Source organism: Quercus robur, chromosome 2, assembly GCF_932294415.1.
Source record: "Quercus robur chromosome 2, dhQueRobu3.1, whole genome shotgun sequence".
Lineage (NCBI taxonomy): Eukaryota > Viridiplantae > Streptophyta > Magnoliopsida > Fagales > Fagaceae > Quercus > Quercus robur.
This window is the reverse complement of record NC_065535.1, coordinates 54,189,304-54,202,735: the sequence shown is the minus strand read 5'-3', so window position 1 is coordinate 54,202,735 and position 13,432 is coordinate 54,189,304. Positions and strand designations below refer to the sequence as shown.

Sequence of the window (13,432 nt, the reverse complement as noted above, 5' to 3'; positions counted from 1 at the left end):
TATATTTTGTCGAAATGTTTATAATATCAAATGTTTAAGAAACACTTATTTTATATGTAGTATTTTGTTGAATATGAAATAGATGTTAGTTTATATTTTCATAACAAAAAAAAAATTGTTTTAAGCTTTGGCCCCCCCCCCCCCCCCCCAAGTTCGAATCTTGGTTCCATCCCTAGAGAGAGTGGGTCAATCAGAGAAAGAAAAGAAAGAACCACCGTCGATTGTGGTGGTCGCGGAGGCAATGAGCAAAGGAGGCCGACCATGGAGTTAGAGAGAGATCTAAGAGTTTTGAGAGAGAGAGAGAGAGGTTTGAGGGAAGGTAGGGGAATCGGTTTGATAAGGAAGTGTTGGGGTTGAATCATTGAAGTTTTTCTTTTGAACATGTGAGTGTGAGGATTTTTCGTGTTTGTGAATAAGAATTTGTTGGATTTGGTTGCCAAGAAATACTTAATAAATTTTTTTAAAACTACTATTGATCTAAGTTTTGATGAGTTTGGTTACATGGAAAACGCAAGAAAGACAAAGAAAAAAAGAAAAAAGAAAATAAGGATTAATTTGCTAGGAATATGAGTCATGTTTTGGGAAGGAACACAAAGAACATGATCATGTTCTTCCAAAAAAATTAATGAAAGGAATAAAAGAAAATTTTAATTATCTTATTTTATTTTAAAAAATAGAAATTAGGCTTGGAGGGTCTATTGTTGTCCATGCATCCCAACTACATTTTCTAGTGGATTGTTTACCGCTTGGAGGGCGGCAGAGAGGTTTTACGCCGAGGGTTTCGGTTTCCTCTTCGATAACACAGCGCGTGTTGTTTTTGTGTTTGCATCTTCCTTCCCTTTTATCTTTGCCTTTTATTATCTGCTGTGGGTTGTGATTTTAATTTGGCTTAGATAGTTTTACCAATTCTATATTATAGCTTATGTTCATTTTCCGCACACTTGTTGTTTGACATATAGCTTGAATTTGTTAATTTGTTAATTGGGGGTCTAAACGTTCAAGGGTGTTTATACACATATTTGAACTTTCAGTCATGTTTTGGGAAGGAACACAAAGAATATGACCATATTCTTCCGAAAAAATTAATGAAAGGAATAAAAGAAAATTTTAATTATCTTATTTTATTTTTTTTAAAATAGAAATTCAAATTTATTTTTTCTTCTTATGTGTGTTTTTTATTGATTTAAATGCTAACGTGGACTGTTTAAATATTAATTAAAATTTTTTATTATTATTTTAATAGCACAGTGTACTCCGTTTGCCATGTAGGTAATGTCCGTCAGTGAGATGACAATAGGAACTAAAATGGAACAAGTTGTCCATTTTAGGGTCTAAAGCAGCATTTGGATTTAGCGTCCACGTCCGAGGTTTTGCGTTTTTGGTTTTTTTTTTTTTTTTACTAGCGCCTCTTGCACTGTTCATGAGACATGAACAGTGCATTAAGGCAAATAAACAGTAACTCAGTAATGAACAGTAACTTTTTAATTATTTTTTTATTATTTTTCGTTTTCAATTTTCAGCAAAATAAGTGATATCCAAACAGACCCTAAAAAAACAGTAAAATAGAAAAGCAAGGGCAAAAAAGATATGATGCTAAAATGTAAATTCCATTAGGGCATTTAAGCCTATTCATTAAAGTCATATAATTAAGGAGGAAATAATAATATGTGTAGAGGAGCACCATTGCCTGTGAGGCCATATTGTAGGAGCGTAGGACAATTTTGAAAAGTAGCAAGCTTTGACCACCAAAGCCAATCACCAATCACCAAAGCCAAGCCAAAGGGGGCAAAAGGCAAATCAAAGAGAGAGAGGATTGAGATTGAACATTGAACATTGAACATCGAACATTTGCAAGCTTCCTTACCTTTCTGTCCCATTACCCATACAACATTCGGCATCGTTTCATAGGTGAAATGAAGAGGCGAGTAGGTGGGACGATGAGGAACAAGGAGGAGTCAGCAATGACTCGTGCGGTGAATGCTGTCTTCGATTTCGTCAGATTCGCTGAGTTTGAGATCCTCTTCTTTCTTTTCTTCTTCATCGCTTTTCTCCTCTTCAAAGATCTTGTCAGTCTCTCTCTCTCTATGTTCTTTGCAATTTTTAATGTTTTATAATCTTGTCTGTTTTTTGGATGAATCGGATGAAATTTTAATCTAAATTTATTAAAGTTTGGATTTAAATTGATTGAATTTGTTGTCACGTTAATCTGAGCACAACTTTTTAAATATTGGGTTTATGAATCTTTTGATGTTCGCTTGAAGGTAAGTTTAGTATCATAGAACAAATAATTGAAACATAGGATCCTGTAAATGCAATGTTGTTGTATATGTAGTTGTACAGAATGTTAGGTGGTCTAGGAGATTACAAGGTCATGAGATGATGAGTGAGTTTGTAGGTTCAATGATGGAATGAAATGGGAAACAATTGCTATGAATTTAAGATTTTCTTAAAAAAAAAAAACGTGTTGTGACATGGGCTATTTAGAAGTGACTTGTTTATAGATGAGTGTAGTTGAAATGTGAATGTTTAGATGGATTAGTGAAAATACACACACACAAAGATAGGGTGAAAAGTGAGGAAATTTTCCCCTATTGATGAAATGGTAATGGGAAAGTTGTTTGAGATGATTTGGTCATGTTCAACATTGAGGATGAGTGAGTTGATTCAAGTCGAGGGAATGAAAAAAGAAAAGAAAAGATAGCGGAATACATTAGTACACCCAATAAAATAGAATGGTGGAAGGAGTGAGTTGATTGAAGTAATAAAAAAGGACATGTCAATTAGGGAGGTAATAGAGAGTATAACTTTGTATAGAATAGAATGACGAAAAAGAATATACGTGGCCAGCCTTGATTAGTTAGTTCAGAATCCAATAGCCAATCGCAAAAGTTTGGAACTAAGGTTTGGTTGTTATTGGGTGGATTGGTGAAGGACGAGTTGTATGAATTCTATTTTTGGGAAAATTACACATGCACAACGCACCTTGTGGGTCTTGAAACCACGGCCTTATGCTGTATCTTACTCTTAAAAGGGAGGATGTGCTATTTGAGCTAGAGCTTGTTTGCACATGTTGTATAGTTGATTCCATGTTAAATTAGATGGAACGTAATTCTGTTGGAGCATGCATCTCTGTTTCTCTTTTCCAACGAATACACTCTTTGCTCCTTATCACTTTAAACCTCAATGTATGGTTATACCTTCATTCATAGAATTTATATTGTAGATCACAATCAAAATACCTTGCTTTCTGATCTGCAAATCCAAATGGTAACCTCAGTGATATTTCTCTAGTCTAGTTATTAGTGCTGCAAAATCATGATTCTTGCTAGTATGGGTGTTGTGGAAGGTTGTTTTGATGTTTTATATGAACCAAATTTCTGGGTGTTGCAAAAGAGAAAATCTATAATAAACATATAAAGGCAGCAGTTTCAGTTGGTCCCTCTTCCTCTCTCCTAATTTTCTTCTTCCCTGTTTTTCTCCTTCTAGTAGTTATTAGTTCATAGTTACCTTGTTAAAAATATCTCAACCATCATTTCTTTTTTGATAAGTAACTATTTTTATTAAGACTACAAAAAAAGTACAGGGGAGGGGAGGTGTACTTAAAAAGTGAGAAATCTACAAAAGTACAACAATCTAGGACCTCAAGAAAATTAGAGAAGGAATGACCACATAGTGTGGTCATCCAGTCACAAAGCATGTAAAAATATCTCAACCACCATTTTTAAAATTCAAGGAGATATGATTATGATTACTATTTTCCTTAATAGGGGGATGTCATTTTCAACTGAAAAGGACTAGGAAGGATTTATCATAGTGCTAGCTTTATTGACATATCCAAACTATGTTTCTGAACCTGCAGATTTATTTTCGTTCTAAAACCACCCTTTAAGAAGAAAATGATCATACTTGGGTATCTTCAGAAGGGTTACCCTTGAAATGCGAATCCTCCTCTTTCCATTTCTCACCTGCTTTCATTATCTTGATGTTTTAATTCATGACTGACATTTCTTGTATGATGAAATTCCTGGTGAAAGCTTATGTTATCTACTTCCATCCTTTCCGCCCCTATCCTCCTCTTTCCATTTCTCACCTGCTTTCATTATCTTGATGTTTTAATTCATGACTGACATTTCTTGTATGATGAAATTCCTGGTGAAAGCTTATGTTATCTACTTCTCCCCTTTCCGCACCTTCTCCCACTCTCTTGTCTTTTACTTTACTTTTTGATTAATTCTAAAAATTGATAAAATCAATTGCAGACATCAAGACCAGAATACAATCAGATTCTTGTAAAGAAGCCTGAGGGAGGTGGTTTCTGGCCAAACTAGATGAAGATCTTTTGACACGACGAACATCTTTCATATCTCACGCGAGAGAAAATTGCTTAGGCAAGTGGTGTTTAAACATCTTTCATATCTGTGTCAATTAAGAAAACTGTGTTGTCAACTCTTGTAATTTCACGGTTCCTACTTCCTATTGTTGCTGATATGTGTTTTTATATGTATTTATACGGAATCCATGTGAGACAATTGTCTGTCTAATCTGTTGATAGGGCTTGCAAAGATTATTTCAAAAGAAATTAACATTGAGGAACCGTTTCAATAATTCTCTCTCTCTCTCTCTCTCTCTCACATTCACGGGCAGAACTAGAATTTTAAGAGTGAGGGGGCCGAAGTAATAACAAACATAAAATTTATCCTTTTTTTTTTAGAAGAAAAATTATGTGAAAATTAATAGTACTACTTAAAATTATGTGAAAATTTTGGGGGGCCATACATATATTTTTGAAAATTTTAACTAAATTTGAGGGTAATTTTTTAATTATTGAAAATTTTGGGGAGGTCATGACCCCACAACTCAATGAGTAGCTCTGTCCCTACTCGTACACATGCCGCATTCCTTAATGACTGTTTGTCTAGAAAGTCTTGTGGTTGGGATGAGGTGGTTGTAAAATGTAGAAGCTAAAACCATACCCGATCTCAGTCTAAAAAAAAAAAAAAAAAAAAAAAAACTATACTCGATCATGTGATTACAATATACCCAACATCATGTCTTGCCTATTATTTGATTATTGCACACCACTTTACATAATATTATACCCAACTCTATCTATTATATCATATCAATTTACATAATGTCTTGCTTGTTATTTTATTTTTTCCTTTCCTCTTTTTTACTCTCCTATTTATTAAGTTTTGACGGAATTCTACTTTTTTTTTTTTGAGAAAGACACGTAACATACTTTTATTCAGATAAGCCTAATAAATCGGCTTGAAGTACACCATGAAAATGTGAAGGAATATCCTCCATCCAAACTAACAAATCCGGAATGCCAGCGGCATGTCTAGCCAGATTATGAGCTAAAATATTACAATCCCTCTTAACATGAGAGTAATGTAATTCTTCAAAATGTCTAGATAGATGTTTGGCCTCCTCAATGATCAATCCCATTGGAGTTAGCAGCCTTCCTTCCCCCATTAACCCTTTGATAACAGACAAAGAATCACCCTCAAGTACTACCCTTTTCACCCCCACGTCCAAAGCAAAAAACAGAGCCCATGCCGCAGCCGTTGCCTCAACGTCCTCACTGCCTAGCTCCTGGTGCACCGGTTTTGAGCATGAGGCAATAACAGAGCCCTGGTGATCTCTTATAACAACTCCAATGCCAGACTTCTTTTCATGTTTGAAGACGGCGCCATCGAAATTTATTTTGAAAAGCTCCGATGGTGGTGGCCTCCAAAGAGTTCTGGTATTCCGGTTCTGCTGCACTGGAATAGTCACAGGAAGTTGCCGAGCTTGATATTCGGCTAGCCAAGACTTTGAAATCTGAGGGATTTGGTGAAGTGAGTCCGCTGGTTGGTTGAGACGAACCCGGTTCCGCTGATTCCAGATTGTCCAAGCCGTTACAGCAAAGACCTCTGTTTGATGGTTGTTTGCAATTAACCACGACAGCAGCTCCTTGAAGGTCATGAACTGAACATCACACCTGAAATTCCAAAGCTCCAAGTCCGACCACACCGTGTCTAGTTCTGGGCAGGACCACATAGCATGCAATGAATCTTCATCATGGCCGTGACATCTAACACAGTCTGAGTCCGTTGCAATAGTTCGACGGAATAGAGCCTTCTTTGTCGGCATAGCTTCACGGCATGCACGCCAAAGCAGTGTTTTCACCTTGGGGGGAACTCGGAGTGACCATATTCCATTCCACAGTTTCTTCTCTTCATTTACGGCTACTTGTGGTGCAGCAGGCAGCTCCTCATCCATTTTTAAGAATTTATAACCGGTCTTGCAACTATAGTGACCATTGCTTGAGTGAGGCCAATATAGGATATCTTCGGAAGCTCCACTACTTAAGGGGATGGTCTTGATTAGCTCTGCCTCCTCTGCACTGAACAGACCGTGTATCATCTCTTCATCCCACCTCCTCGTACTTGGGTCTATAAGAATATCAACTCTAGAGTTTTCAAAATCTGTCAAGGGAGAAGAAAGTACTTGTGGTGGATGTTTTCTTGGCAGCCAATGATCTTGCCAAATTCGAATTTTTTTTCCATCACCGACTCTCCATCTAGCACCCCTTCGAATGACATCCCTCCCTACAAGTATGCTCCTCCAAGCATAAGACCCCATCCTTGATTCCTTGGCCTCCATAATGGTTGAATTTGGAAAAAACCGCGCCTTGAACACTTTGTAGAAAAGGGAGTTATGATTATGCAAGAGCCTCCACGCTTGCTTTGCTAATAGAGAGTCATTGAATTTTGCTAAGTCTCTAAAGCCCATGCCACCCACTCCTTTGGCTTTAGTCAACTCATCCCACTTGACCCAATGTATCTTCCTTCGATCTCCACGTTGTCCCCACCAAAATTTTTTAATCATGGTCTCAATTTCATTGCATAGACCGATTGGAATTTTGAAACATCCCATGGTGTATGTGGGGATGGCTTGGATAACGGATTTTATCAATACCTCCCTACCGGCTTGTGAAAGTAACTTCCCTTCCCATCCTTGAAGTTTTCTCCACACACGCTCCTTAATGTAATTGAAACTTGCTTTTTTCCTTTTCCCCACAAAGGATGGTAGACCCAAGTACTTCTCATATTGCATAATTTCTGGTACACCCCATGCCTCTTTAATTTGCTCCTTTAAAACTTCATTGGTTGATTTGCTGAAAAACAATGCTGTCTTGCTTCTATTTATTTTTTGACCAGAAGCAACTTCATAGGCATTTAAAATCTCCAATACTTTTCCACACTCCTCCATTGTTGCCCTGCAAAAAAGAAGACTATCATCTGCAAAAAGCAAATGTGTTAGTTTTGGGCCTCTTCTACAGAGGGAGAAACCATGAATATCCCCATTCCCTTCTGCTTTTTTGAGCAACCCATTCAACCCTTCAGTGCATAGCAAAAAGAGGAAAGGGGAAATAGGGTCGCCTTGCCTAATGCCCCTTGTAGGGTGAATCATTCCACAAGGTTCTCCATTCACCAACACCGAGTATGTAACAGTTTTAACACACAACATAATCAGATTTATCCATCCTTCATTGAAACCCATCCTCCTCATTATACCCTCCAAAAAAGGCCATTCCACCCTATCATAGGCCTTACTCATGTCAAGTTTAACTGCCATATACCCATGCGATCCAGAATTATAACGTTGTAAACAATGCAAAGTCTCAAAAGCCACCATTATATTATCAGAAATAAGTCTATCTTTGGTAAAGGCAGATTGGTGTTCTGTGATAATTGAAGGTAAGACTTTTTTTAAAGGGTTGGCTAAAACTTTAGAAAAAATTTTATACAACACATTACACAAACTAATAGGGCGAAATTGGTGGGCATATTCAGGGGAGTGTGTTTTGGGTATCAATGTGATAAAAGTATGGTTAATAGATTGGGGCAAGGTACCTGAATTTAGCCACATGAGGATGGAGGCTGTCACATCATGATTAACGGTTCCCCAAAAGTGTTGGTAGAAAAGAGGTGGCATTCCGTCTGGACCAGGGGCTTTGAGGGGAGCCATTTGATTCAAAGCCACTTCTACTTCATGTACTTCAAATTTCTTGCATAATAGGGCATTCATCTCATCAGTAATCACCCTAGGTACACACTCCCATACCTGTGAAGAATCCAACTGACCCGTGGAGTTGAAAAGTGAATGGTAGTAGCTTACAAGAATTTCTGTAAATTCTTCCGGATTGGTCTTCCATGCACCTTCTTCATCTCTCATACCTTCAATCAAATTTTTCCGGTACCTTTTTGTAGCACAACTATGAAAGTACCTTGAATTTTTATCCCCCTGTCTTGCCCATAAAACTCTTGATCTTTGTGCCCACATTGTCGCCTCCTTATCCCGCCATTCTTCAATTTCCTTTCTTAGTTCTCTAATTCTAGTATTGTCACCCCTAAGAATGGCCTCCTCCTCAGCCTTGGGTAGAAGTTTTTTCAATTTTTCCAACTCCCTTCTTACATTCCCAAACACATTCTTCTCCCACCAACCCAAATCCCTTCCACACTTTTCAACTCTACCTACAATCCCTTCCAAAGATTCATTATCACACCTATTCCACACGGCTTCAACAATTTCAGAACACCCCGGATTTGACAACCACATTTCTTCAAACCGAAACACTTTCTTCCTTTTAGGAGGATCCAGTCCTGAGAACACAATGAGGATTGGGTTGTGATCCGAAGAATCACTCCTTAAATTGTGAACCCTTGTACCAGGAAATTTTAAAAACCAATTATTAGTGGCCAAACCCCGGTCTAGTCTCTCCCATATTGAGTTACCATTATCATAATGTCTAGCCCATGTGAATTTTGGTCCCACATACCCCAAATCCATAAACCCACATTCGTCTAACACTTCTCTAAACAATTGCATTTGATTATGGGGTCTTAGAGCTCCTCCCACCTTTTCATCTTGTTTAATTATCTCATTAAAATCCCCAAAGCATAACCAAGGTACTTCAGATTGAGAATTGAGATACCTGAGCTTCTCCCATGCCTCTGATCTTCTTACTGTATCAGGCTCACCATAGAATCCGGTTAGCCTCCATTCATTTTCGGAACCCCTATCTACGATAGCATCAATATAATATTTGCACGACCCCACTACTGACAGATTTATTGAAGACTTCCAAAACAAAGCCAAGCCGCCACCTCTACCCTCCCGTGGAACCACCCATCTATGATCATAATCCATGCTTCTTTGTACAATCTCCAGCCTTGCATCATCTGTGAGTGTCTCAGCCACAAACACTACAGAGGGATCTTTTGCCCGTGTCAACTCCACAAGCTCTCTCCCTGTACGTAGGTTCCCAAGCCCACGACAGTTCCAGGCTAGGCAACTCATTGCTCCTGGCGGGGCTGAACATCAGCCTCCGCCAATATACTAGATGCCTCCTCACCATTCTCAGAAATTTGAAGGCGTTTGGAAAACAATTCTACATGGTCATCGGTACTCACATATTGTCTCTTCTTTCCTGTAATTTTTTCTGTTGGTTTACTCAGACCTTTGGTAGCTGGCCTATCTCTGCGTGTCCAAACAGGGAGAACACGTTTTGGTTGGTCCGAAATTCTTGAGGGCGTAACCCTAGCCGGCTCACATCTTTTTTGGCCGTTTGTCTCTTCAGAAGAATTCCCATAATTAATTCCTACAAACGGCTGTCTTTCTTTTTCTGGCACCTTACCCTCTTCATTTCCCATTGATTGCACCATATCTGGATTAATTGCTCCCAAATCCGGATCTTTTTCCTTTCCTGGCCTGTCACCCACGTTTTCTCTCATTGATTGCACCGTTGCAGCATTTGTTGACTTCTCTACACTTTTGGACGCTTCAGGTAAGTCATTAAACACCGAATTACAAGCAGGCGTGATTGGTGGATTCTTGGCATTTATGGGGTTTGAAACCGTTGCAGCCCTTGTTGACTTCTCTGCCATGTTGGACGCTTCAGGTAAGTCCTTAAACACAGAATTATATGCATGCTTGATAGGTGGAATCCTGGCATTTATTGTGCTTGAAACACTGTGGCCGTTGCATGGTAAGTTGGAATTAATTCCATCTTTGTAACGGTCATCCTGTGGAAAAACTTCAGCTCCGGTGGTCGGTTCTGGGTGGTGGGGCTGCGCTGGCCTGTATTTCTCCTGCTGGCCGCCAGCTTTGCCATGCATGGTCTTCTTCATAGTCGAATAGTAGCCTGGTACCGAGACAGTGTGTCTTGATGAAGCCACAAATGGCTGTGCTCGTAGACTAGGACCGAATTCCCTTTGTTCACTCTTAAGAGACCCTTCACTTTCAATCCAAAGCTCACAATCCCGGTCGTCATGTGTGAGGCAACCACACCAATAGCATAGATTGGGTAATCTTTCATACTTAAAGGAAATCCACACTTGCTTCTCATCATTCAAAGACACAAGACGACCGCGACATAGTGGTAAATTTATATCCATGGCCACTTTTACCCGTATAAAATTACCCCCATCGTAAAGCTTCGGCTCCGTTTGGCTAATCACCTCTCCCACAACTCCACAAATTTTTTCCGCTGCTGCAATGGTCATGAATTTTATTGGTAATCCATGGACTTGCACCTAGAAGTTTGTTCTTTCGAAACTGATATCCTCCAATGGTGAATCATGATCATAACGTTGCATAACCACCAAATGCTTATCGAAACTCCAAGGTTCACTATTGAGGATTCTATCTACCTCCTCTTTAGAGTCAAATGAAAACAACATCTCATGGTCTCCAATCTTTTGGATTTTGAAACCTTTCTTTGCACGCCACAATGGGGTGAAAGTCCTTGCTATTGAGTCGACATTGATAGCTCTCCTCGTCGTGAATCTCGCAGCTATGGAGAATTGTTTGACACTCTCATCAGGCGTGAGACGGCATCCCGGTCCTTCCCTCTCTGTTAGGGACAGGCGCGTCCAAGATTGTGCCAAATCCTCCATAAACACTCGCACAAAAGTTTCCCAAACCCCTCCAAAAAACACCCAACTAGCCTTGTAGTACACTTGGTACTCCAAGGAACCTCTCAACACCTTCACAGGAAGGGACAAACTATTCTACAGTGCAAGAAAGTCAGAGCTTTAGACCCTATACTCTCAAACAACAGAGAAACTCTTTCTTTTTTACACTTTACATCCTGATGTTGAGTTTTCTATTAACTTTGATGGAAAAATGGAATTCTACTTAAGTACTCATGTAGCACCATTATATTTATGATATTAGTATTGTGAGATAATGTTATTATTGTTATTATTTTGTTGTCATCTCCATTTGCGTAATGCCATGTTTACATTGATTCATGTACTTATATAGGGCCATGAATATCTAAAGCACCCTTTTTCAATATTCTAATTTGTTCTATCCATAATCTCAAATCTCAAGCTTGTCATTTGATGGGCAAGACTAGTCTTGTAGCTGACAAACATGCCAAGGTAATTATTGGATACTCTTAGAGTACCATAAATGCGTACTTCCTCCTCTCACATAACTGTGGGTCTCACTAATTAAATCTATGGTGAGATCCACAATTCATGTGAGAAGGGAGAGTACACATTTATGGTACTCCCGGAGTATTCAACAATTTTCCAACACGCCAAACTTTGTTAATTTCATAATTTATTCCATTTAATTTAGTTGATTTTCTTAGTGATTGAAAAGATATTATATGTAGCTAAGGCTGTCCAAATCCATTCGAAGACCCAACCCACCCGAAGAAACTGATCGGATCCGATTTGACACTGACTGACTTGACTACTCCGGCAGTTGGCGGCAGGTCTTCTCCACCAGAAACCGACTCTGGTGGGTCGGTTTTGGTTTCCCTCCCCCAAAACTCGAAAAACCTGAACCGTCCAACAAAAACCCAGATTTCGACGAAAAATTTCTAGATTTCGATGAAAAAACCTAGATTCTGGTGAAAATTTTCCAGATCTCGGCGAAAAAACCTAATTCCAGCAATATTTCAAGTAGATCCGGTGAGATTTTGACCAGATTTGGCGAAACCTCATTGAATCCAGTGAGATTTCCGGTGAGATTTCCGGAGTATTCAACAATTTTCCAACACGCCAAACTTTGTTAATTTCATAATTTATTCCATTTAATTTAGTTGATTTTCTTAGTGATTGAAAAGATATTATATGTAGCTAAGGCTGTCCAAATCCATCCGAAGACCCAACCCACTCGAAGAAACTGATCGGATCTGATTTGACACTGACTGACTTGACTACTCCGGCAGTTGGCGGCAGGTCTTCTCCACCAGAAACCGACTCTGGTGGGTCGGTTTTGGTTTCCCTCCCCCAAAACTCGAAAAACTTGAACCGTCCAACAAAAACCCAGATTTCGACGAAAAATTTCTAGATTTTGATGAAAAAACCTAGATTCTGGTGAAAATTTTCCAGATCTCGGCGAAAAAACCTAATTCCAGCAATATTTCAAGTAGATCCGGTGAGATTTTGACCAGATTTGGCGAAACCTCATTGAATCCAGTGAGATTTTCGTCGGATCTGGCGAAATCTCATAGATTCTGATGAGATTTTTGTTGGATTTGGGTTTTTCTCACTGTTTTTTCATAGTTTCCTTACCGTTTTCTCAGATCTATGACGCCGACTAACCCGTCTGCCACCCGTTGAAGGTCTGGTCTGCCTAACCTGTCTACTTTGGCGGTTGGTGGCAGGTGAGATTTTGCTCCACTCAATTCTGTCAGGTCAGTTCCAGGTTGGGCACAAACCCGACCCAAATCGACCCATGGACACCTCAAATGTCCTTACCAATTTAATGGATAAAACTCTGTTAGATCAATAAGTGTTTAAAAGTGTCAAAAATCAAGAATCTGAAATGTCTTAAACAAGCCCAACGAGTTCATTCTCGATCTATATGACCTCAAATTGTCTGGATGGCGAAGGATAAGACATTCCAGATATTTCTCTAGCGATGTCAATAAAATTATAGAACCAATTGGTCGAAAGAGCTTTGAGAGATGAGATTTGAGATCCGTGTTAGACAGCACTGCCAAACTGGCTTACATTTGTCTCAGCATGGAAGGTTTCAAGTTTCAACCCTTCAAAAACTTTTTGTGATGGGCATGTCAAATAGTATATTCTTTCCAGTAAACATTACACCTTCATACAATTTATGAATTCACTACATAATAAAAGCTACTTTGTCTTACCTTTAAGGCTTTAAGTAAATAAAAGTTTGTTCCAAAGCTGCCATACGCACAAGCTCAAGTTGATTGGGTGATACATTTTTTACCGTGCACTCAAGAATCAACCCACTGTCTGTAATCCTCAAACTGAAGATACAAGCAGCAAAACCAGTTGCTCTCTCTCTTTGCATGATTTTTTTTTTTTTTTGATAAGTAAATTATTACTTGTGGACCAACATTAGAGAAAAACTTTCTTTTATAACTGGGTTTTGTTGTTCCGCGTTA

The 13,432-nt window shown here is 38.9% G+C and overlaps 1 protein-coding gene across 1 annotated transcript; it reads left to right on the top strand.

Moving 5' to 3' along the window:
- Positions 1-1,744: 1,744 nt before the first annotated feature.
- LOC126714024 (uncharacterized) lies at positions 1,745-4,605 on the top strand. Its single transcript, XM_050414014.1, has 2 exons — positions 1,745-2,066; positions 4,260-4,605. Exons 1-2 carry the CDS (start codon positions 1,914-1,916, stop codon positions 4,326-4,328), a joined length of 222 nt encoding a protein of 73 aa, XP_050269971.1. The 5' UTR covers positions 1,745-1,913; the 3' UTR covers positions 4,329-4,605.
- Positions 4,606-13,432: the final 8,827 nt, after the last annotated feature.

What these genes read in the sequence shown, in the direction of transcription:
- LOC126714024 (XM_050414014.1), top strand. Translation starts at nt 1,914, where the DNA reads ATGAAGAGGCGAGTAGGTGGGACGATGAGGAACAAGGAGGAGTCAGCA. An exon ending in TTCTCCTCTTCAAAGATCTT is followed by an intron (nt 2,067 to 4,259) that starts GTCAGTCTCTCT and finishes AATCAATTGCAG; the next exon opens with ACATCAAGACCAGAATACAA.